Below are 27460 nucleotides of genomic sequence, written 5' to 3'. Positions count from 1 at the left end.
TCAGTATAAATTTCAAGAGCTAAACAGGATTATCATTTGAATAGTGTGTCTTAAGTATAATCCAAGTTCAAAGGAATTTCCAAAATTATGAAAATCTGTATTGCCATTTAGTATTTCAACTAAGAGTCCCAACTGTAATTTCAATTGTATAATGAAATAAAGTAAATTAACTGTTTTTCTTAAAAATCCCATAATTACAGTTAAAAGCAATTATTTTTACCTTGATATTTGGGTTTTTTAAGGCAAATCCTCTGTACCAGCCTGTGGAGAAATAATCATGGTCATATTTCAATAATTACAAGACTTTGAAGAAATGATTAGAAATCAATGTATCCTTTGCTGACAGAATTTTACCTTACATGAAGATATTCTAGGTATAAACATGTGGGAGTTGGAAGTAGGCTAGACTATAAAAGTCAAGTGACTACAAGTTTAAGTCTTCTATCAATAAAATCATTTAAAAATTGTATTGGAAATATACATAAAAAATACAAACATGCATAATGGAAGTAAAGGTTTGGGAATCAGAGTACTGGGCTTAAATTCTGGTTTTACTATCAATAAGTATTAGCTGTTGAATCTTGGGCAAGTTAAGTGACCTCTCTGAGCTTAGTTTCATTCCATTTTATAAAATGTCACACTATATCTCAAAGAAATTTAAGAATCTACACAAGATTTAATATAGTTCCAAACTGTCTTTGCCTGAATACAAAGCCCTGACTCTACCACCAAAGACCAGTGCTTAGCCAGCAATTCTGTACTGAGCTCACACATCGTCTACCATCTTGGGTAAGGATCAGTCTGATAGCATAAGAAGAAAGAAACCAGGTCTCATCCACTTAGAGCATTAATGGCATGCTTTCATCCAGACAATGTCCCATTAACTGATTCACCATAATTTTTATTCGCAGAATGTCTACTACTTAACCTCCAAAGTGACTCAATCAGTTTTACAGCACCGTCCTTAAGGGGGAACATAACTTTTTAGAGTTTAAAACAATTACAGGGTATACATATATATATGAATTTATATAGCTAATATACGTGTGCTGTGTGTGTGCTCAGTTGGTTAGTTGTGTCTGACTCTTTGTGACCCCATGGACTGTAGCCCTCCAGATTCCTCTGTTCATGGAATTTTCCAAGAAAGAATACTTGAGTGGGTTACCATTTTTCACTCCAGGAAGCTAATATACAGCTTCCTATAAATGTATTCTTTTCAACTTATTGTTTCTTCAACTATAGTAACCATTTTGCTTATTAGAAGAAAGTATTTTATCATAAAACCAATGTTCTATTGAATTGAATCTTTTTGATTAATTGAACTTTTAGAAAGAAGTATTTGAGTTTTGTATTTAAATATTTTTGTTCCTCATAAGTTTTCTTAAAAAAACATTTTATAAAACATCATTTTATAATCAGCCTGGAAAAAGTAGAATGAATTAAGAATTGCAATCTCTATAATGTCAGGATTTATTAGATTTCTCAAAGACATCCACCCAAGAAATATATCTATTCTTAAACAATTATTTTAACAGTAACCAAAACTTCTTGAGAATTGCAGAAATGTCACAGTGAGGTTCCTGTCCAACTACACCATACAGAAAGGTTTTTACATTACAAAACAGCTCCCATTAGCTGAGACGTATATTTTCACCCATTCATAACAGATTTTATATTTATCTGTAAACGAAGTGGAAACAGACAAACTATATCTGGCAATGACAGAGAAAAATCTTATATTTTTAAATATATCAGTGACACTGGACAAAATAAATGTCCATGTATTACCACCATTTAATGACAGGCTCTAAATAAAAGTAATAGTTCTATTTGGGAAAACACGATTTTATCAATAATGAACCTTAATATGATAGAGTCTTACCATATTATAAATTCCTAATAAGGACAATGTATTGAGAGGAAAACCATATCTTTGGATATGCTGATGGGACTTTACAATATGGCCATTTCGTTAAGAAAAAAAAGAGTAGTCATTTTATCTGGGATCTTTTTAAGGACTAGCATTTAAGGATGTTTTGTTACAAGGAACAGAAGCATTTGAGAACATAGTAGGTTGATTTAATGAGGTACCTCTTATATAAATTAATCATACAAGTTCACTTAACATTTCAAATGGAGTAAATAATTTCAGTCCAAATTTGGGGGAGGTGCGGAGGAAGAGGTTACAGAACTAGAGCAGAGTTGGCCAGGGCAGGAGTCCCACCCCAAGGAATCTGGTTACCCAACTTTGGTTAAAGCATTTCTGCTCTGGACCTCTGTTTCCTTCTGTCCTGGGGAGCCCACCAGACACTTGACATTCCAAGAAAGGCCTTCGAGTTTGGCCCTGAGTCATGAACTCTCATAAATTCAACAGTCTCAATTGCATCTAGCGAATATAAATAAATAATATTAGGAAAAAATATAATCAGCTTAAAAATACCAAACAATGTTTTCCCATAAGCCAAATATTGAACATGCAAGAAAATAGTTTTGTAAAAAATGGTTCACTGTGACTAAGGGGAAAATCCTAGAGATTAATAGAAGTATGAAAAGAATCTGTAAATTTTATGAGCTGCCCAATGCTGAGGAGATTGTTTACCCAACTGCAATCAATACTAGTCTACTTACCATCACACTTCTCCAGGATCTGAACTGTATCTCCAATTTCTAATGACAGACCATATGGCACAGTTCCTCGAAAACTGGCAATGACTGTAAGAAACGACACAGAATATATGGAGATAGTCATGTCAGTTATGGCCAGTTATATTGCTTACTATTGCATGTTACTGATCAGGAAAAACGAACGTGAGCAGGAAATACACACTGATAGTTGGAACTGGCTGTCATATTTTAACGTGACACATTTTGGGAGAAAACCAAAGTTTACATACTTTGCTAACTGTTTGGTCAAACAAGTGTTATTAACACAAATTTCAAAGGTGTGATAGTTACTAAGATAGTAGACAAAATATCAACATCACCAATAACATACGTAAGCAAAGATACTGCCTGAAGAGCTGCGCCAGGAGTGTCCCTCTACCTCACTGCTACAATCACTCCCCATTCAGAAGCCCATCCCATGGTAGTGACTCAATAAATATGTGTTCAATAATAGATGAGGACCATATGTCTTACTTATTAATAAGCTTGGTTGACCTTTCTGCTATGCTGTCTTCGGGATATTTCTTTTCCATACACCGTAAGGTCCTCAAGAGAAGGGACTGTGTCCTCACTACTCACTGCTCACTACTGTGCCCTCAGGGTCTAGCCCAGCACACGGTGTTAAAGCAGTCTTCTTCTCCGTAGTAATCAATGGTAATGATTACTTCTCTCCCCTGGGTCTAAACACATGGCCAAAATGACAATTCCCACATGCCTTAGCTCTCAGATAATTTGAACTGGGGGAAAAGGGGGCACACAGGGAGGAGTCACCGTTTAGCCTTACCTAATGTTTACAGACTGACTGGTTTCTGAAACACGGTGCGGGGCTGGCAGGACTAGGATATAATACCAGAGATTAACCATCCCTAGGCTGCAGTCCATGGGGTCGCTGAGGGTCGGACACGACTGAGCGACTTCACTTTCACTTTTCACTTTCATGTATTGGAGAAGGAAATGGGAACCCACTCCAGTGTTCTTGCCTGGAGAATCCCAGGGATGGGGGAGCCTGGTGGGCTGCCTTCTATGGGGTCGCACAGAGTTGGACACGACTGAAGTGACTTAGCAGCAGCAGCAGCAGCAGGCAATTTGAGGGGTTAAGAGAGAATGAAGGACAGAGATTTTTCCCAAGAAATTAACACCTGAGTCATAAGAGAGACAAGGCTAGAAAATAAAGAAAAGGACCTCAACACACAGAAAGAGAAGACCCATTTCCTATTAAATATTTCACATGCTGAAATCATCTTGCAAGTCACATCCAAAAAATGATAGTAGATGCTTCGACTGCCTGATTTTTAAAAGCTCCCAACTTTGGAAGTGAATTTTATAATTCTCTCTCTTTCAGATCGAATCTTTCAGTGAGATTTAGAAACAACACCAATCCCCCAAATAAATTATTGTTACTGCTATGAATGTATTTTAAAAGCCTGGAGGAACACATGAATCTGTCAAAAATCAAAACATGTCAATAAGTAATGGGCTTTCAGAGAAGTCTAAAGCCATTTTATGATCTTAAAACAAAATTAGCAGTAGCAATCAAAACACAGGACAGAAAACAGATAAAAATAACTACACAGTAACCAAGTTAAAACATTTTAGATAAGCACTAATCCATGATGTCATTTTCTAACTATAACCATAAATACCCTATGACCTCATGTTGATAGCCTCAACAGTGTTTGCTTGAAAAATAATCAAAGGTCTGTATCTTGACAGATTACTTCAAATAACTTTCAGGGACCTCTTCTTAAAAGGAATCAACAACCAAATAGACAGTAGATTGAGTACAATTTAAGACTCCAAGGCAAACTTACCCTCAGAATTGCCTTTTTACACTCATGAAGTTACCTTAACCTCTCACAACCCTAGAGGTTCAACCCTGCACTACTGATGCTTCTCTTAGAGGTCTAAGTGTGGGTGCCCTCACTCAGCTCTGGGTATAGCTCTGACCACTCACGAATGCCCATGTTAACTCCCAGGCAGCCAGGAATACCTCCCCTACGGCTGGTGGCTCTCGCCTGCCCCATCACCTTCTTAAACATGGCGGTCCCACTCACTAGCTTCCCTCTTCACCACCCCTCCAGGCCTCAGCCCTTCACCTCACTGCTCTGAAACTGCTCTCTCCCCACTGTCACCACCTTCACATCACCTTTCAGGAGGCCATCCTCTCTTCCACTACTTCTCTCATACCTTCCAGCCTTCTACTGTAGATCTACTTTCTTAGCCCTCTTTTTAAAAATTTACTTATTTTCGATTGGAGGATAATTGCTTTACAATATTGTGTTGGTTTACGCCATACATCAGCATGAATCAGCCATAGGTATATATATGTGCCTTCCCTCTTGAACCTTCCTCCTACCTTCCTCCCCATCCCTTCCCTCTATGCGGTCACACAGCAAATTTTCACTATCTATTTTACCTAAGATAATGTATATTTTCCATGTTACTCTCTTAATTCGTCCCACCCTGTCCTTCCCCTACAGCATCTACAAGTCTCTTCTCTATGTCTGCATCTTTACTGCAGCCCTGCTAATAGGTTCATCAATACCATCTTTCTATACTTCATATATATGCATTAATATCCGAGTTAACTTTCTTCTTAAATGTTGATGTCAAACAGGCTAGGTGTAGGGACTTCCCTGGCGGTCCAGTGGTTAAGACTTCAAGATTGAACTGCAGGGAACACGAGTTCCATCCCTGGTTGGAGAACTAAGACCCCACATGCTGAGTGGCCAAAAACAGACAAACAAAAAGGCTGGGTGTAGGAAAAGAACATCAAACTTGGTATCATGAGATGTGGGTTTGATTATTAGCTGTGTGATTCGGTGCAAGATACTAATCTCTCAGAGTCTCCATTACCTCGTCAGGAAAATGGGGTCAATGATAAAGAAACTGCAAAAGGTAGTAAAGGATTAAATAAGGCTTCTCAGAGCAGACTTTCTTGATATACATCCTCTCACCCCAATTCCATATGCTCATAGCACTATATACCACTTAACCAGCCTCCCTGATTTGTGCAAGTTTTGGAAGGATGTCTCCTGCAACAGACTGAAAATTCCATGCATATAAGGACTAGGTTGGTTTCAGTTCCCAGTTGTCTATATAACTCAGTATAGAGCCTGGCACACAAATTGCGCTCAGTAAATAATCACTGAGGGAATGAATGAGGGCAGAGCCATTACTGTTAAGAGTTCTGGTCTTAGGCAGTCAGGTTCCTTTATTATGGGCAATTCTATTTTAAGAGGGCACACAAAATTCTAAGAACCAAACTATATTACCTGTGAAAACTCATTCTTTCACAGAAAATGTTTAACATTGGGATGACAGGTTGTCTGGGTCATAACTGTGCATCATCTCATTTCTTACCCTAGGAGCCTATGTGGGTGAATTCTGACTTCACTCTTCACCTATATAATATCTGATAACTATTAAAGGTGAGCTATTATGTTCTTCAGTCTCATTGAGCTTCAGATGCCTCCGCTATAAAAGAAGGAGTTGAACAAGGTGAACTGAAAGGTCCCTGCCAGCCTGCAATTCTGAGTCTGGAAGAAGTCTTTCAGCTCAGCACTGACAGGGTATAATATATAACTGAAGCACTCTGTCCCCAAACCAGCCTTGCTTCAGTTTTAGTCACTGCCTGAGTTCTGAAAGAATGGACATTGGTCCCCACCGTCTGATAAAGCAGAAGGGAAGGTCTGCTCTCAGCATCTCCTACAAAGTCCTTTACCACTGCGCTCCCGTTACTTTCCAGGCTCCCATCCCACCTACCTCTCCACACAATGCCCTCCAAACTACCATATCCAAATCTTCATCAAGCTCTTTCATGCAGAAGTCAGTGCCTTTATGCGTATTATCCCCCTTGGGGGCAGTTGCCTTCCCCACCTCTTCCACACAGGGAACTACAAAGTAGCCTGAGTTGAAGGTATAGCTCTAAGGTTATTTCCTGATGCTACCCTTTCTCTTTCCCCATCCTTGGACCCAAATGAAATCAATTATTCTTTTATCTATGCTCCAAGGGTACTATGACCATATCTTAAATAGCGCAAGGTATTACATACACTTGACTTATCTTTGTCTTTCTACTTGAAAACTTGAATTGTTTTGAATTCATCTTCCATACACCAGCATAGGATTATGTTAGTGCATGAACAGAGAATGAATAAACATGTGGAATGAATGAATGAAGCCATTGAAAAATGGTACCCAAGTTTTAACAGAGCCAGAGAATGTCAAGGGCACCTCTCATAACTTAAAATGTCAGAAATATATTAAACCATATATCGTATTGGAGAGTAACACTTTTTTAAGATATAGTTCAAAGCAGGACTTTGATCTTTACCTTCTAAAATGGCTAGCCATTTCCAGTCTTTGAATTACACAAGTAATTCCACCTTGCAATGTACTAAGCTCATGAATGGATGGATAAATGCTATTCTATTTATGCTTCAGGTTATGCAATTGAAAGGGGAAGGCAGTTCTAGGCCAAAGAGCAAAAGATTTGAAAATATGATTGACTCATGTTTACTAATGGTAGCATATAGGGTATCATAAAGGAAGGAAAACTGGTTTCACAAAGCAAAGATTCAAAGAAAACTCAGTTATTCATGAAATCTCAATCTGCATTTCTATCAAATGCACTTGAAACATATGGAATGCTTAGATTCCTCTCTGGATACAACTTTTCAAGTAAGCCCCCAAATCCTCCAAGCATTTTTGCATGAAACAAGTCTACAGTTGAAAATTCATCTTGCCACCAGTTGTTATAAAGTAGCTTCAAATGAAAGTCTTCTCGTCCTATATTTCCAGGGGCATCCCAATAATATTTGGGTTTACTGAACATGACCACATACTGTCTTGATTCCCTTGTTTATTTTCTTATAAATTGAAAAAGAGCTACAGAAAAGATCATAGAGAATGAATGCTTCATGGAGCTGGAAATACAAAGGTTCAATGCTATTGTTTCAGTCCTAAGGATCCTGAGAGTACAGTTTTAAACAGACATAAAAACTACTGTACGGTATTGTTCTCATCTCTGCCCATTTGCGACTATGCAGAAATTTATTTGGATTAATAAACATGTATATAAACATAGCTTATGTTCCAGTCTTTTAAAATTATATGTGGGGAATTCCTTGGCAGTACAATAGCACTCCATGCTTCTAATGCATGGGGCACAGGTTCGATCCCTGGTCAGGGAACTAAGATCCTGCATGCCACACCCCTTCCCCCAAAAAAACTAGCTAAAATTATGTGTGTAAACTGAAAGTGTTAATTAAATGTATAGCTTAAGCATCTTGAAAATCAGAAACAGTTGCCTCTTACCACATATTATTCCTTTACATAATATCAGTTTAGTATCTAGTGACTTTACTAAAAATTAAATGGTTTTGAAAAGCATCCTATCTATAACTCACCAGTGTTTTCTATGAAGACAGTGAAGAAAAGCAAAATTGTGCTGTGAAGCAGGAACTTATTTCTCAGTTTCAGTGACATTGCTTGCTCTTGTAAAGAACAAATTCATACTTTAAAACTTTTAAACTTAGTATGGAGCAATTCAATCACAGAGTTGTGACTTTTAAAAGCAAAAACAGAAACAAATTATAAAAACTACTAGGAGACAATCATGAAGCTCTACATCACAGATGATACCATATTCATCATCATGATCAAAATAATATTGATGATGATGCTACACACCACAATTCAAGTCAAGCCTGGCAAACGCTGCCCTTGCCCTTTATGGGTTGACAATCTAAGACGAATGGAACATAATGTGGGGAAAAAAAATAATGAAATATTTTGTTCCTTGTGACACAAAGGAAGTAAACTCATCCCTCAAAGTCAAAGTTTTGGCTTCATCTTTCTGATAAAAGGATTTCCAACTCAGAAACAGGTTGTGGTCTGAAAGGTCACTTGGAAGTTATTTACAACACAGAGCACGATGGATGCTATTGTTCTCGAGTTCTGAGACTATCCCATGGAATCCCATTTAACACAAAATAAATGAAACTCCTGTTTTTCACAACAGAAATGAGCTATGACTGCACCAGAAATTAAATAAACATTTTTATGGGAGTAGCTGTAAAATTCTGAATGCTGGTACTTGAAGCATGTCAACAACAGTGAGAAGACAGTGACAAAAGCAGGGCTTTGTAAAGGAACTCGGAGGACATTTACAACCGGGTCTTTCCATGTTCACGTGCATTTCATACTGTATTTCACTCTGGTTTGTCACCAATGTATATCGACATTCAGGTTTATCAGCTTTATGAGTATCATTGTGTGTGTTTGGGGCACACACAAATGGAAAAAAGCGGGGAGGAAAGGGTAGAATTTCTGAAGGGTCAGAAGATTTTTTTTTTGGATAAGAGCTGGAGGACACAGTGAAAAGGGAAAGAGGATTAAGCAGAACTAAATTCTTTTTCAGGGATTTTACTTCATAACGTAGGAAACAGCGGAAGAAGAGGACAAGGGGTCATCACCTCTGCACATGCACAAAATTCTCCTGTAGGGAAAGATAAAATATGATGGGGAAATCCAAGTTAATAGTCTTATCAAAGACACCACCTTATTTTTTAAAGAGCTGTCTGGATAGGCCTTGAGGGAAGATGAAATAGAAGTCATCTGGAGATTTCCATTGGTATGATCACAAGTGCAGGATAGAACTGTCTTTGTCCTGTAGCGCCTTAACATCTTCCCCCTCCATGAGATGAAGATAAGAGCAAAGGGGTCATTTCTACCTTCAAGGGACTCCCAGCTGGCCATCAGTATGACAGCAGGCCATGGGAGCAGGCGGTCTAGAAAGACTGGAGAAAAATTTCAAAGGAAATGTGGGAGGGGGAAATGGGATGCCTGCTCCTGAATATGGCTTTGATACTGAAAATGAACTCCATAGGAAAATCAAAGGAAGCCTCACTATGCTCCATCTTCTCGTCCTCATAATTGCCATGCATTTGAGATCAGTTCCATTCTGTCTATGCAGGCAGGCCTGTGGGGCAGACATATGCACATCGACCAACAGGACTCCATTCTTATGCCACAGGTACCATGGTCAGGCCTTCAGACAGGTCACAGGACTCTCTCGGGTCTGACTTTGAAAAATCAGAAGTGCGTGGAATAAAATGTATTCATTTCTGACATTTGACAAGTGCTACTTGAAAATACACTGCTGTCCTTGACTGTTAAGAGGACATTTCTACCAACTGCAGAACTCCATTCTGCTTGAACCACTGCCCTCTGGACTCCAGGAAAACATAAAGTAAGGTCGTGGGTTCGGCCACACCAAGACTCCTCTTCAGAGATGGATGGCATTTTCTCCCAGCTGCAGAGAGCATGCGTGCGGGCAGTCAAGGGGCAGCCTTCTACGGTTGCCTCAGCTGAAAAGAGTGACTTGCCTGAGGCCATGTCCTCTTCCCAGGTGGCCTGCGCCCAGTGACTATGAGGGCCAGGCCCCCCTGCTGCAACTCTGAAGGGCCGCTCCAGCTGAAGCTGACAAAGGCTGTCCCTGGGCCAGCATCACGGGTCATGTGCTCTCTCTGCCCAGTTGTACTTCTCCCCTGCTCCTTCCACTGGTGTGACACCCAAGAACACTCTCTGATACACACCCTGCAAGCTCATCTCTGCATCTCAGAGTCTGCTTTCTGGGGAGGCCAACCTGCTCCAAGCTTACAGTGTCCTGTGTTCAGAACTGACTTCTTGCCAGATTCATTTTCAAGGGAGAAGGAAAGCAGCCTTGTTGAAATACTATCTGGTGGTTTTGCTAAGTTCTTTGTTTATTATTTCTGATCTTCTATGATGGGGGTGTTTCTATTCCCATTTTAGAGATAGAGAAGAGGAAAGAGGCCAACAAGGGAACGAATGAACATCAGGAGGCACTGCTCCACACAAAGATTTATTTGAAGATACTGTCACTGTGGCAGGAAAGGAACCCGTTTTTATTCCCCAAAGAGTCATAAACATACTCTTCCCCTTGGTTTTAATGTTGCAAAGGCACTTTCCTAAGTGGCTACAAGAACAACTGAAGGTCAAACAGTAAAATTCTGAACTGATGACTGCATCCACCCATCAGTACTTCTAAAAACAACTTTCAGATGATAGAAAAGGTTATGGTTTTGGTCAGCTGCCAGTCAAAAGGAGCATCTTGGAAAACACAGAGTTTAAACTATTATCTCAGAAGTATCTTAGCCCCAAGGAAAAGGAGACAATATTGAAAGCTCACAGTACTGCTTTTTGGGGGGGGTGGGGGTGGGGGGAGCGCAATATGGGTAATCTTAGGAGCTGACCAGGGATTGAATCTGTTCCTCTTGCACTGGAAGTGCAGAGTCTTGGCCCCTGGATCACCAGGGAGGTCCCCTAAGGGGACAATGCTGAATAGGGAAATGAAGGACCTGGGTTTAGCTCCACTACTTACGAATCATGCAGTCTTGAGTCCTACTATGTGCAGGCAGAAGGACATTACCTGCCCAGACTAGCTCCCAGAAATGTCATGAGGATCAAACAAATGTATGAGAACTGGATTTGTAATCCTATAAATGTAAGTAAATACAGGCTATTCTTTTTTTCATAGTCCCTGTTAACTGGAAGCTTGGAGACTAGTTCTGAATCTGTAACAGACAAAAATAACGTTTCCGTTCACAATCATTAAATCAAAAAGCCTTGCTTCGTTTTGTGATTACAGATTCTCAGAAACCACTATTAACAAGTTAAACTTGGAAAGATTCAGGTTCAACTGCTTCAGAGGGGAAAGAGGGCTGGTACTATTGCTTTTTCTGATAAAACAGGAAAGCATCTTTGGCAAATGAGACAGATTAAAAAAAAAAAAAGGTAACAGAGTTAAGATTTTCCTAAAGTGCTGAAGCAGAGACAGGAAGGGAAGAAGATTCAGCTTTTAATACACACTCTGCCAAACAGTGCATTATTTGTCCTAGGAATACCAGACAGCATCAGGAGTAAAAATTACAATGCAGACTTCATGCCACAGAAAATAATAACTGCTTTCCCCACACTCCAAGGGAAAAGTTTTCACTAAGAAGTAAAATACCATTTCCCAAGCCGACATATTAAATCTATCACCAAATATTTGGTTTTAAAATATATATATATAAAATGTATAGACATGTATATAAATAGTTACATAAAATATATTTCCTTTCCCAATGTGAGATGGTTAATGCTAAAATTATATCCTTTAAAAGAATTTTTGAAACATACAATTTTCAACACTTTTTTTTATACTTAATATTTTGCTGTAAGGGAAGAAAAAAAAACAAAACCCTGTTACATCTTTCTGTGCTCTGTTCTGATTTCTCTTTCCAAGTGCTACTCAAAGTCACAAAATGGCACATAAGAACTCAAGTGGTACATCTGGGCCTAGCCATCTAGCCATCTCACCCTCTCCCCCTGCACCAGAGGGACTCACAGGTCACCCCCAAATGTGTGTGCTTAGTCGCTCAGTTTGTGGCCAACTCTTTGTGACCCCATGGACTGTAGCCCACTAGGGTCCTCTGTTCAGGAGAATTCTCCAGGCAAGAATACTGGAGTAAGTTGCCATGCCCTCCTCCAGGCAATTTTCCCAAGCAGGGATTGAATCCAGGTCTCCCGCATTGCAGGTGAATTCTTTACCAGCTGAGCTACCTCCAAATGGGGAGAGGTCAATATGTTCTCACAGTCTCTTCTAATGTTCTCTCCCACTTAACAGTCAGTTCTGTCTCATTTGGTTATTTGTCTGGCTCACACAATAAAGCACTCTAATTTTTTCTTCCACTGCTGCTGCGGCTGCTAAGTCGCTTCAGTCGTGTCCGACTCTGTGTGACCCCATAGACGGCAGCCCACCTGGCTCCCCCGTCCCTGGGATTCTCCAGGCAAGAACACTGGAGTGGGTTGCCATTTCCTTCTCCAATGCATGAAAGTGAAAAGTGAAAGTGAAGTCGCTCAGTCGTATACGACTCTTCGTGACCCCATGGACTGCAGCCCACAAGGATCCTCCGCCCATGGGATTTTCCAGGCAGGAGTGCTGGAGTGGGGTGCCATTGTTTTCTTCCACAGGATTTTCTTTTTTCAACTTGAATTTGACTTCCATTCCCAATACTCACCTCTCAAGAGGTCCACTGGGATATTACCTGCAAACCATGTAACTTCCACCAGACGAGAACCAATCCCATGTTCTTATACTTTATTACTCCCTCTTCTCCTTTGATGAATAAGCCAATTTCCAATTTTGAACAAACACTAGTTCTGACTTGTTTTGACCACTGAAAACAAGTCAAAAGCAATTTCTCTAGAAAATGGGAAGCCAGTGAACAGGTCAACGGAGAAAAGGAACAAAGTTCACAGTTCTCTAAGAATCTGGTGCCTCCATACTTTTCTAATCTCAGCCTTTACAAACCAGAGTCAACAGTCACACTGAACCTCTTAGCTGGGTCTTAGCAAGTGCTGTAAATGCTTTTCACTATAGTCAGGATCCCCTTTTGCCTGTTTCCAACAGATTTTCTTCAAATCACCTCCAGCCTCCTTGACTCCATGGTACCCCTCCCATTTACATCTCTCTAACACTTGAGAAACCTCTATGCAGGTCAGGAAGCAACAGTTAGAACTGGACATGGAACAACACACTGGTTCCAAATAGGAAAAGGAGTACGTCAAGGCTGTATATTGTCACCCTGCTTATTTAACTTCTATGCAGAGTACATCATGAGAAACACTGGGCTGGAAGAAGCACAAGCTGGAATCAAGATTGCCAGGAGAAATATCAATAACCTCAGATATGCAGATGACACCATCCTTATGGCAGAAAGTGAAGAGGAACTCAAAAGCCTCTTGATGAAAGTGAAGAGGAGAGTGAAAAAGTTGGCTTAAAGCTCAACATTCAGAAAATGAAGATCATGGCATCTGGTCCCATCACTTCATGGGAAATAGATGGGGAAACAGTGGAAACAGTGTCAGACTTTATCTTTTTGGGCTCCAAAATCACTGCAGATGGTGACTGCAGCCATGAAATTAAAAGATGCTTACTCCTTGGAAGACAAGTTATGACCAACCTAGATAGCATATTAAAAAGCAGAGACATTATTTTGCCAACAAAGGTCTGTCTAGTCAAGGCTCTGGTTTTTCCAGTAGTCATGTATGGATGTGAGAGTTGGACTGTGAAGAAAGCTGAGTGCCGAAGAATTGATGCTTTTGAACTGTGGTGTTGGAGAAGACTCTTGAGAGTCCCTTGGACTGCAAGGAGATCCAACCAGTCCATTCTGAAGGAGATCAGTCCTGGGTGTTCTTTGGAAGGACTGATGCTAAAGCTGAAACTCCAGAACTTTGGCCACCTCATGCGAAGAGTTGACTCATTGGGAAAGACTCTGATGCTGGGATGAATTGGGGGCAGGAGGAGAAGGGGACGACAGAAGATGAGATGGCTGGATGGCATCACCGACTCAATGCACATTAATCTGAGTGAACTCCGGGAGTTGGTGATGGACAGGGAGGCCTGGAGTGCTGCAATTCATGGGGTCACAAAGAGTCAGACATGACTGAGTAACTGAACTGAACTGACTAAACACTTAACTATATCCAGCATCTCTAGGTTTGAGATCCCCTTAAGTTCCCAACACCACCAAGTGGCTACTCAATAAACACTGATCAAAGTAACATGTGTACAGTTTACTCCTTCATTCACCTTCTATGTGCCAGCACTGTGGCTGGTACTGGAAAGACAATGGTGAAGGAAACACTTTACATCTGCTTCCCTTGTGGTTCAGATGGTAAAGAATCTGCCTGCAATGAGGGAGAGCTGGCTTCGATCCTTGGGTTGTGAAGATCCACTGGAGGAGGGAAAGGCTACCCACTCCAGTATTCTGGCCTGGGAGAATTCCATGGACTGTATAGCCCATGGGGTCACAAAGAGTCAGACACGACTGAGCGACTTTCACTTCACTTCACCTAGTTCACAAGTTACGAGAAAGAATGTTTTCCACATCTTTTCGTTCCTAAAAAATTCAACACCGAATTTTATATTTCCAGTGATTTTTTAATTGTAAAATTGTTTTTATACAAAACCAGCACATTTATAATTCTATCATTCTTGTGTGGGAGAAAAAATTAAGTCTATTGTCCATTTTCTTAACTTTCAATTTTTAAATTGCAGATTTATATTAAAAAAAAAAAAACCTATGAAAAGGGACAACCCAGAGGGATGGTATGGGGAGGGAGGAGGGAGGAGGGTTCAGGATGGGGAACACATGTATACCTGTGGCGGATTCATTTGGATATTGGGCAAAACCAATACAATATTGTAAAGTTTAAAATAAAATAAAATTTAAAAAAAAAAACTATGAAAATAGTATAAAATTGATTCAGCCTTCACTTAGTTTCAGAAAATGTTAAGATAGTAAATAAAGCACACTTGCCAAACCCAGGGCTTCCCTCATAGCTCAGTTCGTAAAGAATCTGCCTGCAATGCAGGAGACCCCAGTTTGATTCCTGGGTTGGGAAGATCCCCTGGAGAAGGCATAGGCTACCCACTCCAGTATTCTTGGGCTTCCCTTGTGGCTCAGCTGGTAAAAGAATCTGCCTGCAATGCAGGAGACCTGGGTTTGATCCCTGGGTTGGGAAGATCCCCTGGAGAAGGGAAAGGCTACCCACTCCATTATTCTGGCCTAGAGAATTCCATGGGCTGTATAGTTCGTGGGGTCGCAAAGAGCTGAACACGAGTAAGTGCCTTTCACTTTCACTTTCTTCCACTTGCCAAAACCAAGAAATTAATGTTGATATAATATTCTTAACTATCTTACAGCTTGTATGCAGATTTTACCAACTGTCCGACCAATGTCCTTTGGTTAAGGGTTCAATCTTGGATTCCACATTACATTCAGTTGCTTTATTTCTTTAGTATTCTCTCATTTGACAGGTTCTCAGTCTTTGTCTTTCATGACCTTGATGCTTTCCAGAATACTGTCCAATTATTTTGCAGAAAGTCTCTGAATTTAGTTTTGTCCGATGTTTCCTCCTGATTAAGTGTAGGATATGTAATTTTGGCAAGAATACCACAGAAGTGATGCCGTGTATCTGCTCGGTGTACCTTATCAGAAGATATACGATGGCAATGTGTCTCATTGCTGGTGATGTTAACCTCGATCACTTGGTTAAGGTGGTTTCTCCACTGTAGAGTTACTACTTTTTTCTTTGCAGTTAACTATAGTGTCTTGTGGGGACATACTTTAAGACTATGCAAATATACCATTTTTTTTCCATCATATTTTATAGCATCCATTGATGATTCTTGCCTGGAACCCTAGCAAATTTAACTCTGGTGTTTTTTCATAGGGTTATCCAGACACAACTGGTTTATTTCAATTGCAGGTAAAACCTATAATGGGTCCTTGTTGAAGCTGGCACAATATCCTGACTTCAGCCACGATGCCTTGATTTCCTAAGCAGAAAGCGTAGAACTAACACCACTATCACCACAGGTATTCTTGACATGACCTACTCATCGTATCAAAAAAATCTCAACCATAACATTTCATTCATTTCAGAAAATGAACAGAATTAACATTTTTGCTTAATTTTCAGTATACTACTTGGTCTCCTTAAGTACTTCTTTCTTAACCAAAGAATGGATATGTGCATTTGGTAAAAGATAGCTTTTGAACTATTTCAGCCAATATTTTCAAGAAAGATTGAATGGGCTTGTCACTAACTATAATCATTCACAGGTTTGAATTAAGCTTTTCAGTCTTTACTTATAGGTCACTGATAGGGAATTGTGGGAAAATCTTCAATTTCTTTTATTTCAGTGAGAGAATCTAGTCTTCTGTGACGGCTAATTTTATGTGTCAACTTGACTGGGACATAGGGTGCCCAGATAAAGCATTATTTCTGGGTGTGCCTGTGAGGGTGTTTCTGGAAGAGATGAGCATTTGAATAGGTGGACTGAGTAAAGTAGACTGCCTTTCCCAAGATGGGTAAACATCACCCAACCTGCTAGAGGGCCTGCATACAACAAAAAGGTAGGAGGAGGAACTGGATCTCTCTGCTTGTTTGAGCTGGGACCTCAAACTTTTCTCATCCTGCCTAGGACTTAAGTCATTGGCCCTCCCGTTCTCACAACGACATCACTGGCTTTCCTGGGTCTCTGCTGCTATAATCATGAGATAATTCTTTATAGGAAGTCATATACATACATAAATATATCCATATACATATGCACATGTATATGTATGTATCTGTATATATGTATGTATCTTATAGGCACTTCCCTGGTGGCTCAGATGGTAAAGAATCTGTCTGCAATGCAGGAGACACAGGCTTGATCCCTGGATCAGGAAGATCCCCTAGAGAAGAGAATGCCTACCCACTCCAGAATTCTTACCTGGAAAATTCCATGGACAGAGGAGCCTGGAAGGCTACAGTTCATGGGTTTGCAAGAGGGTCAGACACAATTGAGTGACTAAACAATATCACATATGTATTCTCTGGAGAATCCTGACCTAATACACCCTCCTAATGACTGTGTACAATAATACTGATTTTACACTAAAGTCTTAGGTTCCCAACAGTTCCTTAAGTTATTGATTCTGGGATACTACATTAGAACTGATTATAAAAATCTTACTTAAACTAAGACATTGACTACAAACCAGAATGTCTAACTTATAAGTGATTTGTGTTTCGAAAATTTTATAAAATTGGTTATTTAAAATGAATGGATTCTCAAGCTACCATGTAATAGTCTATTTGATTGATGAAGCAACTGAAACAATCATTCCACATGCAATGAAACTTCAGGGATGGGAGGGGTTTATAATCCGGGAGACGCACTATGTGCAGAGGTGGAGAGGTACTAGTTAATGTGGAGAGAGAAGGTATACTCTTAATTCCTTCCCAGTACCATAATGCTCATCCTGGACTCCTATAAAACCCCATGCACGGGGAGCACCACCATACTTCAACTCTGTGGTGACCTGGTGATCCATCTACACCCCTCAGCTCCCTCAATACAGACTATAATTATGAATCCATCTTGGCCTTCCTTCATTATTTCCTTTTCTCCAGGGAAACACAGCTGTATTAGAATATCTCACTCAACCTCTCTCCCACCCCTATCCACAGGGCAGACCCAGTAGCCATCTGACCAGTGAAACAGGAAGGAGTGAACATCCAAGTCCTCCGGAATCTGGCAAGAGCCCAGCCCAAACATTCTTTAGACTCAGAGTATTAGAACTGAAAGGACTTTACAGGAGTAATGACATCATTATATATGTGGTATTTGTAAACCTGGTACTCATGTGGCTTATATTATCCAGGAAATTCACTGAACCCTGCTATTTCTACTTTATAAATTCTCCATGAAATCTTTCTGCTTCCCCTCAATGACTATTTTTAAAATTAAAAGATATTAAGAAAAGAAATGCTGCCCATTTATCATTGAGATTTTAATGATAAGTTAAGCCAAAACTCATGAAACTGTAATAGCCAAATCAGGGAACCAGGATAAAAACTGAACATTACCGACTCAGCACTTATCAATTATAAATGAACTTTTAAATCCTTCCTTGGGGTTTTTAGAGGGTGTCATATTCTCTGGGGATCATGCCCTCTGATCTTTGACTCTTCCAATTTTATGAACTAATGAAGCAGTTGCTTCCCACGTCTTTCTTCTCACTGTAAATTTCAGCTAACTATTGGTCCCAGGTGTTGTCTACAGTAATTGAAATCTGCACTCTTTGTTAGCAAATTGATGCGCTATTGAAAAGAAACTTAAAAACTACCTACCCCCTTAAACAGACTTCTTTTTTTTTTTTTTTTTTAATACAGATTCAAAATCACTGTGCTTGGTTAAAATCTTTGTAATTATTTGTCCTTTCTCCCCTCTACAATGAAAGTTGCCAAGAAAATTGTTTTCCAAACTATCTTCAAAAACAGACAACAGGTCTGGTGTTAGGGCCAAACCCAGACATTCATTTCACAATATGTTAATTAGGAGCAATCCATCTATTGCGATTCTTTGGTTTGAAGGATAATTCTGCATTTGTTTTTATTTTTCTGAGCACCACTGGAGGTGACTGAGTTTGCTCGTGAACTAAATCTGACAATGTGAATGCCCTTGAGGTTACGTACAAAGTGAGTGACTTTAATATTCCAGCCAGCACGGACTGAAATAACAAATGCCCAAAGATGATAAGATTAAAAATAGAAAAACATTTCAAACAACATAGAAATTTCTATTTTTTGAAAGATAACTCTAATTCCCCAAAATAACCTCAATATAAAAAAATTAAATTGAAAATGTGATGGATTCTTCCACAGGTATGTGGGAATTTGAGGATAATTCCATTTAACAAAGAAAAATGAGGAGGTCAAATTCCTAAGCTTACTAGAGAAGTATATCTACATGAAATATACATATTAGAAAGTATGGCTATTTCTTCTTTTATTCATGACTATAATTAAAAGTATCTTATTTTAGAACTTCTGGGAATAGTCATATGTTTTATAAAGCATTGACAATTTACTGAAAGTTTCACTATTACTAATAAATGTAGGTGAGTGTAATGATTCTTAAAGTTAAAAAGCTATATATTGCATTTTCATTTATATAAATGAATAATTTAGCTATTTCTAATATAAATACATTGCTCTAAAGCTGATCAGGACCCTCATAGGCTATCAAGACCCCAATAATAATATGCTTAAAAATCTTGAATCTATCAACTTCTTATAACATTCAAATACAAAAGTATAAATGAATAAATAAATGTTCTTGCCATCTCTCTTAACTCTAGTTCTGACAGCCGAGTGAAATATTAGCAAAAGATACTTTTTCAAAGATTTTTCAATCATTGAGTTTTAAGATCTTTGTGTTCCAAATATTTGTGCATTTAAACATTTTCAGTGAATCCAGAGTAGTATGTCTACCTAAAAGAAAACCCAGTTTAAGAAATTCTACACTTTTCTGTGAGTTCTTCCTAAAAACATTCACAACAAGGTCAACTTTTTTTGTTTATTTGTATATATAGGAGAAATTTGTAGTTCTAAATTATTTCATGCCACGAAATTTCAATTTACAATTAGAACTACATAGTTAAAAATAATAAACCTTACAGGGAAAAACTTCCCTACACTGTATTTGAAGCTGTGTGACAGATGTCTTAGGTTTCCTCAATCATCTCATCCCTGCCACCTGCCCCAATTCTGACAGACACTTATAGTAAGCAAATAGAACATATTAACCAAAATCTCATCAAAATAGGTAAAGTGGATCTTTTCTTACCTCCATCAAGCTAATATTTTCATTCTTTGCCATAAGATTGAAACTTTTTTAGTTCCTGACACGTGCAGAAAAAATAAATCATCCTGTCAGTTTCCCAAAGACTAGTGAGGTCCTGCTAGAAGTAACATATGTCAAGTTACTTAATGTGCATGCATCTCAAAGCCCCAAGGTGAAAAAGTTCAGCTTCATACAATTCCCCAGATATGGCAGGTCCTCCTGTTTGTTAAGAAACAAAAAACCATCTCTGATGCCCTTCATTTAGTCTGCAGCTTGCACCTACTGGCCTTATGAAAAACAAACATCTGATTTACATTTGTTTCTTGGAAAATGAATACATATCAATCATTTATGGAAAACAAGTCTTTGGCTTAAATGATCAAACCTGCGGTATCCCAAATCCGAGGGCCTTATAAGATCATATGGCATAGAAATGGGTTTTGTTTTCTATGCCAAAAAACCACTGGTAGCCCACAAGTAAAAACTTTAAAAATGTAATGAACAGGCAAAAGCTGGGCAGGAGGGTTAGGGAGCTAGAAATAATGACAGGGTGTGGTAGCTTCTAATCACAACGGCCTGGCTCAAGGTGAACATTCTCTCTGGAGATCAGTTCCTAAAGACTTTCAGGATCTACACAATAGTGTAGTTTAAAATTCTTAAGGAATTCGCTGGTTTCCCAGTGGTTAGGACTCCTCCACACTCTCACTATCGAGCATCCAGGTTCAATCCCTGGCTGGGGAATTAAAATTCCACATGTCATGCTGGGCAGCTAAAAGGGAAAACTATAAAAAGAGTTTATATAGTGAAACTAAAAAAAAAAAAAAAAATCCTGTGAGCTGCAACTAACACCCAATGCAGCCATATAAATAAATAAATATTTTAAAATAATAAAATTGAAAGTAAAAAAATAAAACTTGCCATCGACTCATATAATCAAAAAGAGAACTTTCCTCACTCTGTATTTCTGCTCTCTCTACTCTCCACTCCTGCTACTCAAACAGAATACTGTCATTGATAAGTTTCAACATCCAGGAATCTGGGAGGGTGGTTCTTGGATTTACCAGCCCACACTGGATTCTCTAGCCGAACAATATGTTTACATATTATCATTTGTATTTTTCTTTCCCAGTAATTTCCTTTTTTTCCTTCCCAGTAATTTCCTGTGCTCCTTAGCCCTCCTCCCACCGAGGCAGCTGAATTGTTTCTTGGGGACAACAAAACAAAGGAGACATGCTCTGTCTTCCACTTCCCAAACAGACATGGCTCATTTCCCAGTCAATAGTTGTGAAAGTCAAGGCTTCCGTTTGCCAAGGCTTTCATTAACAAGGGCCTGGCTTTACTGGGAGAAGTGTACTCTAAATTCCTAAGGCTGTCCTTTAAATATCTAAATTAGAATCTAGAGATCTCAGAGTTCTGCTATAAACCACAGAGCATGAAAGATGCAGGATGGTTTCCCAATATGGAAGGAGAAAATCTCTACCAATCTAGGAAGGGAGAGAAGGGGGAGAGGGAAGAAAGAGTTATTTGGGGTGTTGTACACAAGCATAGCTCCTGCTTGGTATCCAGGACCCAGGAATGGGGAAAAAGGTTGAATAGATTCCCTGATGAAATCTGGAAATTGCAAAGCAAAGTGGTCTGTGTTCCCTGCTCTGTGGTACTTTGCAAAGGTACCACAATAAGAACACTAACCAAAGTATAACAGAAATGATAGCTGCTATGAGTTGGATCTAAATACGGTAACCTTCCTCCCTCCCCTCAAAACGATCTCTCCCAGTTCAGAGGACAGTAGCAGGCAACTGAGAACACAAAATCACATTCCTGCCAGGAATCCAGAGTCAAAAGCCCAGAGTCTGCATTGAATGAAGTCTGCAAACTGAGGCCTGAAGGGTCCACAGCATCTGCTAGACCTAAGGTGGAGGCTTAGTGAGGATGGGAAATGGCCCATCACCATGTCCCACCCCTGGCCCAGCCCTGACCCATCACCATGTCCCAAACATGGATGGTACACAGAGGGCAAGGGCCAATACCCAAAGTCACTGTAATTTTTCTCCTCTAAATTATTTTGGCCCAGAAATCAGCCCTTTTGATTTAGCATGAAAGAAAATCAATCAGCTGCTAGAATGAGTATCATGAGCTTCAGAGTATGGACTTCAGCAAACCTATCCTGTTAGTTCAAAATATCCCTTGTTAGTTCTTGGCCATGTGGTATAAAGGTGTGGTAAACCCCAGAAACATGGGATCTTATAGACACCTAAGACAAGACACCTGTCTTCAAAGTGCCTATACCTTGGTAAAGAAAAAGGGCAGATACAAATGAAAAATAGGTAAAAAAGCAATCCTGTCAATCCTTTGACCAGCTTATTAGAAAAAGAAAGAAGGAGTGTGTGAATATCATACATGGTTCTCTGGTATAAACTGAATTAAAAAAAAAAACTCCCTAGGCTACTTGGCAGTTCAGGAGGAAGTGTAATATCTTCCATCAGGCAAGTTACACTGATCCAACTCTGTGAGTCTGAGTGGCAGCTTAAGCATTTTTATCATCTGCAAAGGATCTCATCATCATTTCCATAAATTCACCCACATCTACTCAGTAAGCTACTTTCCCTGCATCTTTTCACAGCTTCTTTAAAATCTGTGTCTTTTCATTGACTTACTGCACAGACTGCTCTGGTCTAAAACTTCCTTGAACAATTCTAGAACTGTTCCTATCTGCCAAACACAGCTATGCAAAAATGGACCACAGCTCTTCTTCACAGGTGTACTGCCAAGCACCTTCTCCCTGATTTCCTAGTTTAAATAAGCCAGTTGGTCCCCACCACCCACAGACTACAGGATGGGCATCTGGAACAGTCTTCAGAAAGCCTAACATCATGTTTAGGGCATATAAAATGTGGTTTTTATAAAATATTCACTTGATTATTTAAGCTAATTAATATCAAAAAGGTAAACTGAGAAAGACCACATGTTAACAGCAGGAATGCAATTTCCTTGGTGCTAGTCTGTATCATGATGATGTGAGAAACACCTAGAATGGAAAGTTTTACCCTTCCCTCTCCACATGCAATCTCCTTTATCCCCACCTGGGTTTCCCCCAGAGGAAGCTATGGTATGAGCTTAGAATCAGTAAATGTTTATTAAAGATCTACCATAGACTGAGCACTGCTCTCCGTACCGAGCCAGGAAAAAGTGAAAGTGAAAGTCACTCAGTTGTGTCTGACTCTTTGCGACCCTATGGACTATACAGTCCACGGAATTCCCCAGGCCAGAATACTGGAGTGGGTAGCCTTTCCCTTCTCTAGGGGATCTTCCCAACCCAGGTCTTCCACACTGCAAGAAGATTCTTTACCAGCTGAGCCGCAAGGGTAGCCCTTCCCTCTACTGAGCCAGCAGCATCCACAAATGCACTGTAATGACTCCTCTCAGCAATTCTCTGCAATAGCTACTTCTATCTCTTCCTCATAGAGGAGGAAGGCTGGGCTTAGACAAGGGAAGTCATTTGCTTAAGGTCACAAAGCTCGAAAGTGGTACCTAGGAGAGTTCAAACCTCATTTGGCTGATGGATGTCCCAGCTGCAATTGCTGTTGCTTGAGTAGAGAACAGGTACCACAGCCATGGTGAAGAACACCATTGGACTTCTGCATAGATGAGGCTGTATATTGTCACCCTGCTTATTTAACTTATATGCAGAGTACATCATGAGAAACGCTGGGCTGGAAGAAGCACAAGATGGAATCAAGATTGCCGGGAGAAATATCAATAATCTCAGATATGCAGATGACACCACCTTTATGGCAGAAAGCAAAGAAGAACTAAAGAGCCTCTTGATGAAAGTGAAAGAGGAGAGTCAAAAAGTTAGCTTAAAACTCAACATTCAGAAAACTAAGATCATGGCATCTGGTCCCATCACTTCATAGCAAATAGATGGGGAAACAATGGAAACAGTGAGAGACTATTTGTTTGGGCTCCAAAATGACTGCAGATTGTGACTACAGCCATGAAATTAAAAGCCGCTTACTCCTTGGAAGAAAAGCTATGACCAACCTAGACAGCATATTAAAAAGCAGAGACATCACTTTGCCAGCAAAGGTCCATCTAGTCAAAGCTATGGTTTTTCTAGTAGTCATGTGTGGATGTGAGAGTTGGACCATAAAGAAAGCTGAGCACTGAAGAATTGTTGCTTTTGAACCATGGTGTTGTAGAAGACTTGAGAGTCCCTTGGCCTGGAAGGAGATAGAACCAGTCAGTCATAAAGGAAATCAGTCCTGAATATATTCATTGGAAGTACTGATGCTAAAGCTGACACTCCAGTACTTTGGCCACCTGATGTGAAGAACCGACTCATTGGAAAAGACCCTGATGCTGGGAAAGATTGAAGGTGGGAGAAGGGGACAACAGAGGATGAGATGGTTGGATGGAACCACCAATGCGATGGACATGAGTTTAAGTAGGCTCCGGGAGCTGGTAATGGACAGAGAAGCCTAGCATGCTGTAGTCCATGGGGTTGCAAAGAGTTGGACACAACTCAGCTATTGAACTGAACTGATAGATGAGCTCAAATCCTATTTCTGCTACTTATTCACCAAATGCCCTCATCAAGCTATCTTTCTTACTGTGCCTTGGTTTCCTCAAAAAGTGAGGTGATAACAGTATCTGCCTCACAGGGTCATATGTCTGTGGAGAACAGGGAAGGACTCAGCACAGTGACCAGTATACATGTGCAGTCAGTACCTGTGAGCTGTGACCATTTACCCTTCTACCACCATGACTACCATCCCCTGGCTAGTAGTAACACCAAGGAATGTTTCCTTGATAAAATACTTCCAGTACGTCCTTCATTTCCCACCTGTGATTTACTGGCTATAATTTTCTATTAAAAATAAGCACACTAAGTTAAAGGTCCATAAATTGTCCCAGAAATAAAGTACAACTTCTAATCTCAGGGAAGCCTTTTCTAAGGAGCCATCCTAATGGGACTTCCAGAGTTACTGCAAGAAGTGAGGAAGGCATGTGGAAGTAGCAACCCAGAAGCTGACAGGTACTATGACACAGTGTTAAGTTTCTGCAGGGCACATGGCAAAGGCCTCTGTTTCCCACCTAAAGATTTGGCATCGACTCCCATTCAGGTTGTAAAGAGCATCAAAGAAAATCAGGCAAGGATACGGGACAAAGCTGCATTTCGCACTCATCCAGATACATCACCTGCTTCTCACGGGTCAAAAATCTCAGTAACAAAACTATTTAGATAACATCATGCCTTCTCATTCCAATAACAGAGATTTTAGGTTATTGTGCTTACTATTTTTAAAATCAGTAACTGCAAAGGCTTTTTTCTCCCCCTAAACTTTGTCCTTCGAATCAAACTAGAATTTTCCTAGAATACTAATGAGAGAGAGATGGGCATTTTGTACTCCATCCCCTTAAAGATGGTTGTGTGCATTATGTCTGCAACTTGAAAATCTACAAAGAAAATCCTCAACTTGTCAATTCATTATATGCCTTTGAGGAATTAACAAAAATAAGTCTCAAAGACAGGCTTATTCTTTAATTTACATTCTAGTTCTTTTCATGTCATTACAAAATAAAACTTTGATATTTAGTGTTGCTAGCTGCTAGCCAGGAGACCAAGTGATACCAACACATAAAAATATTTCTTTTCTTTGGTTTGTTAGCCATGTGCTGGTCAATAGATTTCCCTCTTAAGCTGCTTTGCTTATGCCCTTCAGAGTCAAGAAAATATTTATCATGTACACTTTGGTTCATCTTCAAGAAAGATTGCTTATGTGCATGTCTTTTAGAAGACATGATCAAGGATACAATGCTTTCAATGTTCTAATTTTAAAAAAGCTTCATAAAAATAATCAATTTGCCCTAAAAACTTAATAAGTATATAATTCACATGTTTCCAGAGACCTTTGTCGGCCTCCTGGCTTTATACATCATCTAAAGGCTAATGATTCCCACACTGATCTATCTACATGGGACCTTCTGGAATACCAGATTATTATATTCAACTTTTTGCTTGGTTTCTCCATTAAACTGAACTCTTCATCTCTCCTTCCCACATGACCTAGCTCCACACTCCAAAGCCTGTTCTACTCTCAGCCATCCATCTCAGGAAATAGGACTGCCATCTCCCAGCTGCTCAAGCTCAAACCTAAAAGTCATCCTTGTCTCTCTTCTCTTACACCCTTTAACCAACCCATCAACAAATCCTGTCCTCTACTTATAAAGCATATATCGAGCATGGTCACTTGTTACCCTCTCTAACAATAACTACCATCATCTCTAACCTGAATTATTACATTCAGTCTCCTAAAACCCTCACAGCTTCCAAAACCTTGACTTTCAAATAGTGAATTCACCACACTGCAGCCAGACTGATTTTTCTAAAACTGAAGATAGATCATGCCATGTCTCTGTGCAAAATAAACACAACCTCTTCCTCGACTGTCCATTGACATTGGTTATTTTCATCTATTTTGCTCTTCTGATCGGTGCTGCCATCAAGACCTGTATTTTTAGCCATGCATAATGTCAAATTAGCAAAGTGATACAAAATCTTTCACAAAATTAGCAAAGTGATACAACTCCTTCCTTAGTATTTCATGCTACTAAACACATTTACAAAATAACCAAATTTCCAAGTTTAGAAACTTGGTTTACATAACACAGCTGGTCACTGAGAAAGCACTAATCAACAGAAATACAGAAGATCAACCTTAAGTACTCACTGATGATAGTACAGATGTCTTCCAAATGCTGACACAGCCAAATCCTCGACATTCACTCAGCACCACCCATATGTTGGCACTGTGCTGGGGGCGAGGGAGCCAGCCAAGTTTTGTTTTTGTTGTTGTTTTTTTTTTTTAAAGCTGCTGTTTCTACCTTACCCTCACTGAGTTCCCTAAGCTCTCACAGAGCTTCCAATTCAGCTCTATTCTATGCACATGAACTCATCACCAGCTCAGAGACACCCTGGGCGAAGACAAGGATGAAAAACAGATCCAGCTTCTGATCTAAATTGTGGATGGTAGCCACACACTGTTTAGAGCTGTTTTGAATACGTCTTGGCCTTTCTGTCTCAGTTCTAACTGCTGAGTTATCAGACCAGCCAAGGAGAGGACAACCTACTCTCCCAGGACGATCCACTCCTTTTTCGGCCATCCGTATGCTCCCTTCTGCCTCAGTACCTCAGACGCTGCCCCCATTCCAGTGACAGTGTAATCTATCCCCAGCTGAGCTAATCAGGTCTCTCGCCCACAAAACCCTTCGATGACCTCCCTGTAACTGCCAAGATAACATTCTCATCGTCAGTGACCTGGCCCCACTGCCTACCTTACTTGAGGACCTCCTCTCTCATCATCCTTTATCTTCCATCAGTTCCTTGTAGTTCTGCTCACTCATGGTGCTGTTTCTTAACTCTTACTGGCTCATGTGGGCCCTGGTGCTGGGAACAGCCTTCAGCTTTTCACTGCCTGTTTCATTCTAAATCATTTCAAATTCAGCAGAGTGTTACCTCCACCCAGGCAGCCTCCCCTGCCC

General features: G+C 39.9%; 1 protein-coding gene across 4 annotated transcripts in view; it reads right to left on the bottom strand.

Annotated features, from left to right (window-relative positions):
• Positions 1–27460, bottom strand: part of DOCK4 (dedicator of cytokinesis 4) — a 474663-nt gene that overhangs the window by 275855 nt on the left and 171348 nt on the right. For 3 of the 4 annotated variants that reach the window (XM_045166403.1, XM_045166401.1, XM_045166404.1), the window contains exons 2-3: positions 2629–2712; positions 221–261 (exon numbers count right to left, since the gene is read on the bottom strand). In XM_045166403.1, the coding sequence (XP_045022338.1) occupies positions 221–261; positions 2629–2712 (125 nt within the window). Of the gene's footprint in view, positions 1–220; positions 262–893; positions 964–2628; positions 2713–27460 lie in introns of those variants that run through there. The other variant, XM_045166402.1, reaches the window with a different exon arrangement.

This window comes from Bubalus bubalis, chromosome 8, assembly GCF_019923935.1.
Source record: "Bubalus bubalis isolate 160015118507 breed Murrah chromosome 8, NDDB_SH_1, whole genome shotgun sequence".
Classification (NCBI taxonomy): Eukaryota; Metazoa; Chordata; class Mammalia; order Artiodactyla; family Bovidae; genus Bubalus; species Bubalus bubalis.
This window is presented reverse-complemented; position numbering and strand designations above follow the sequence as displayed.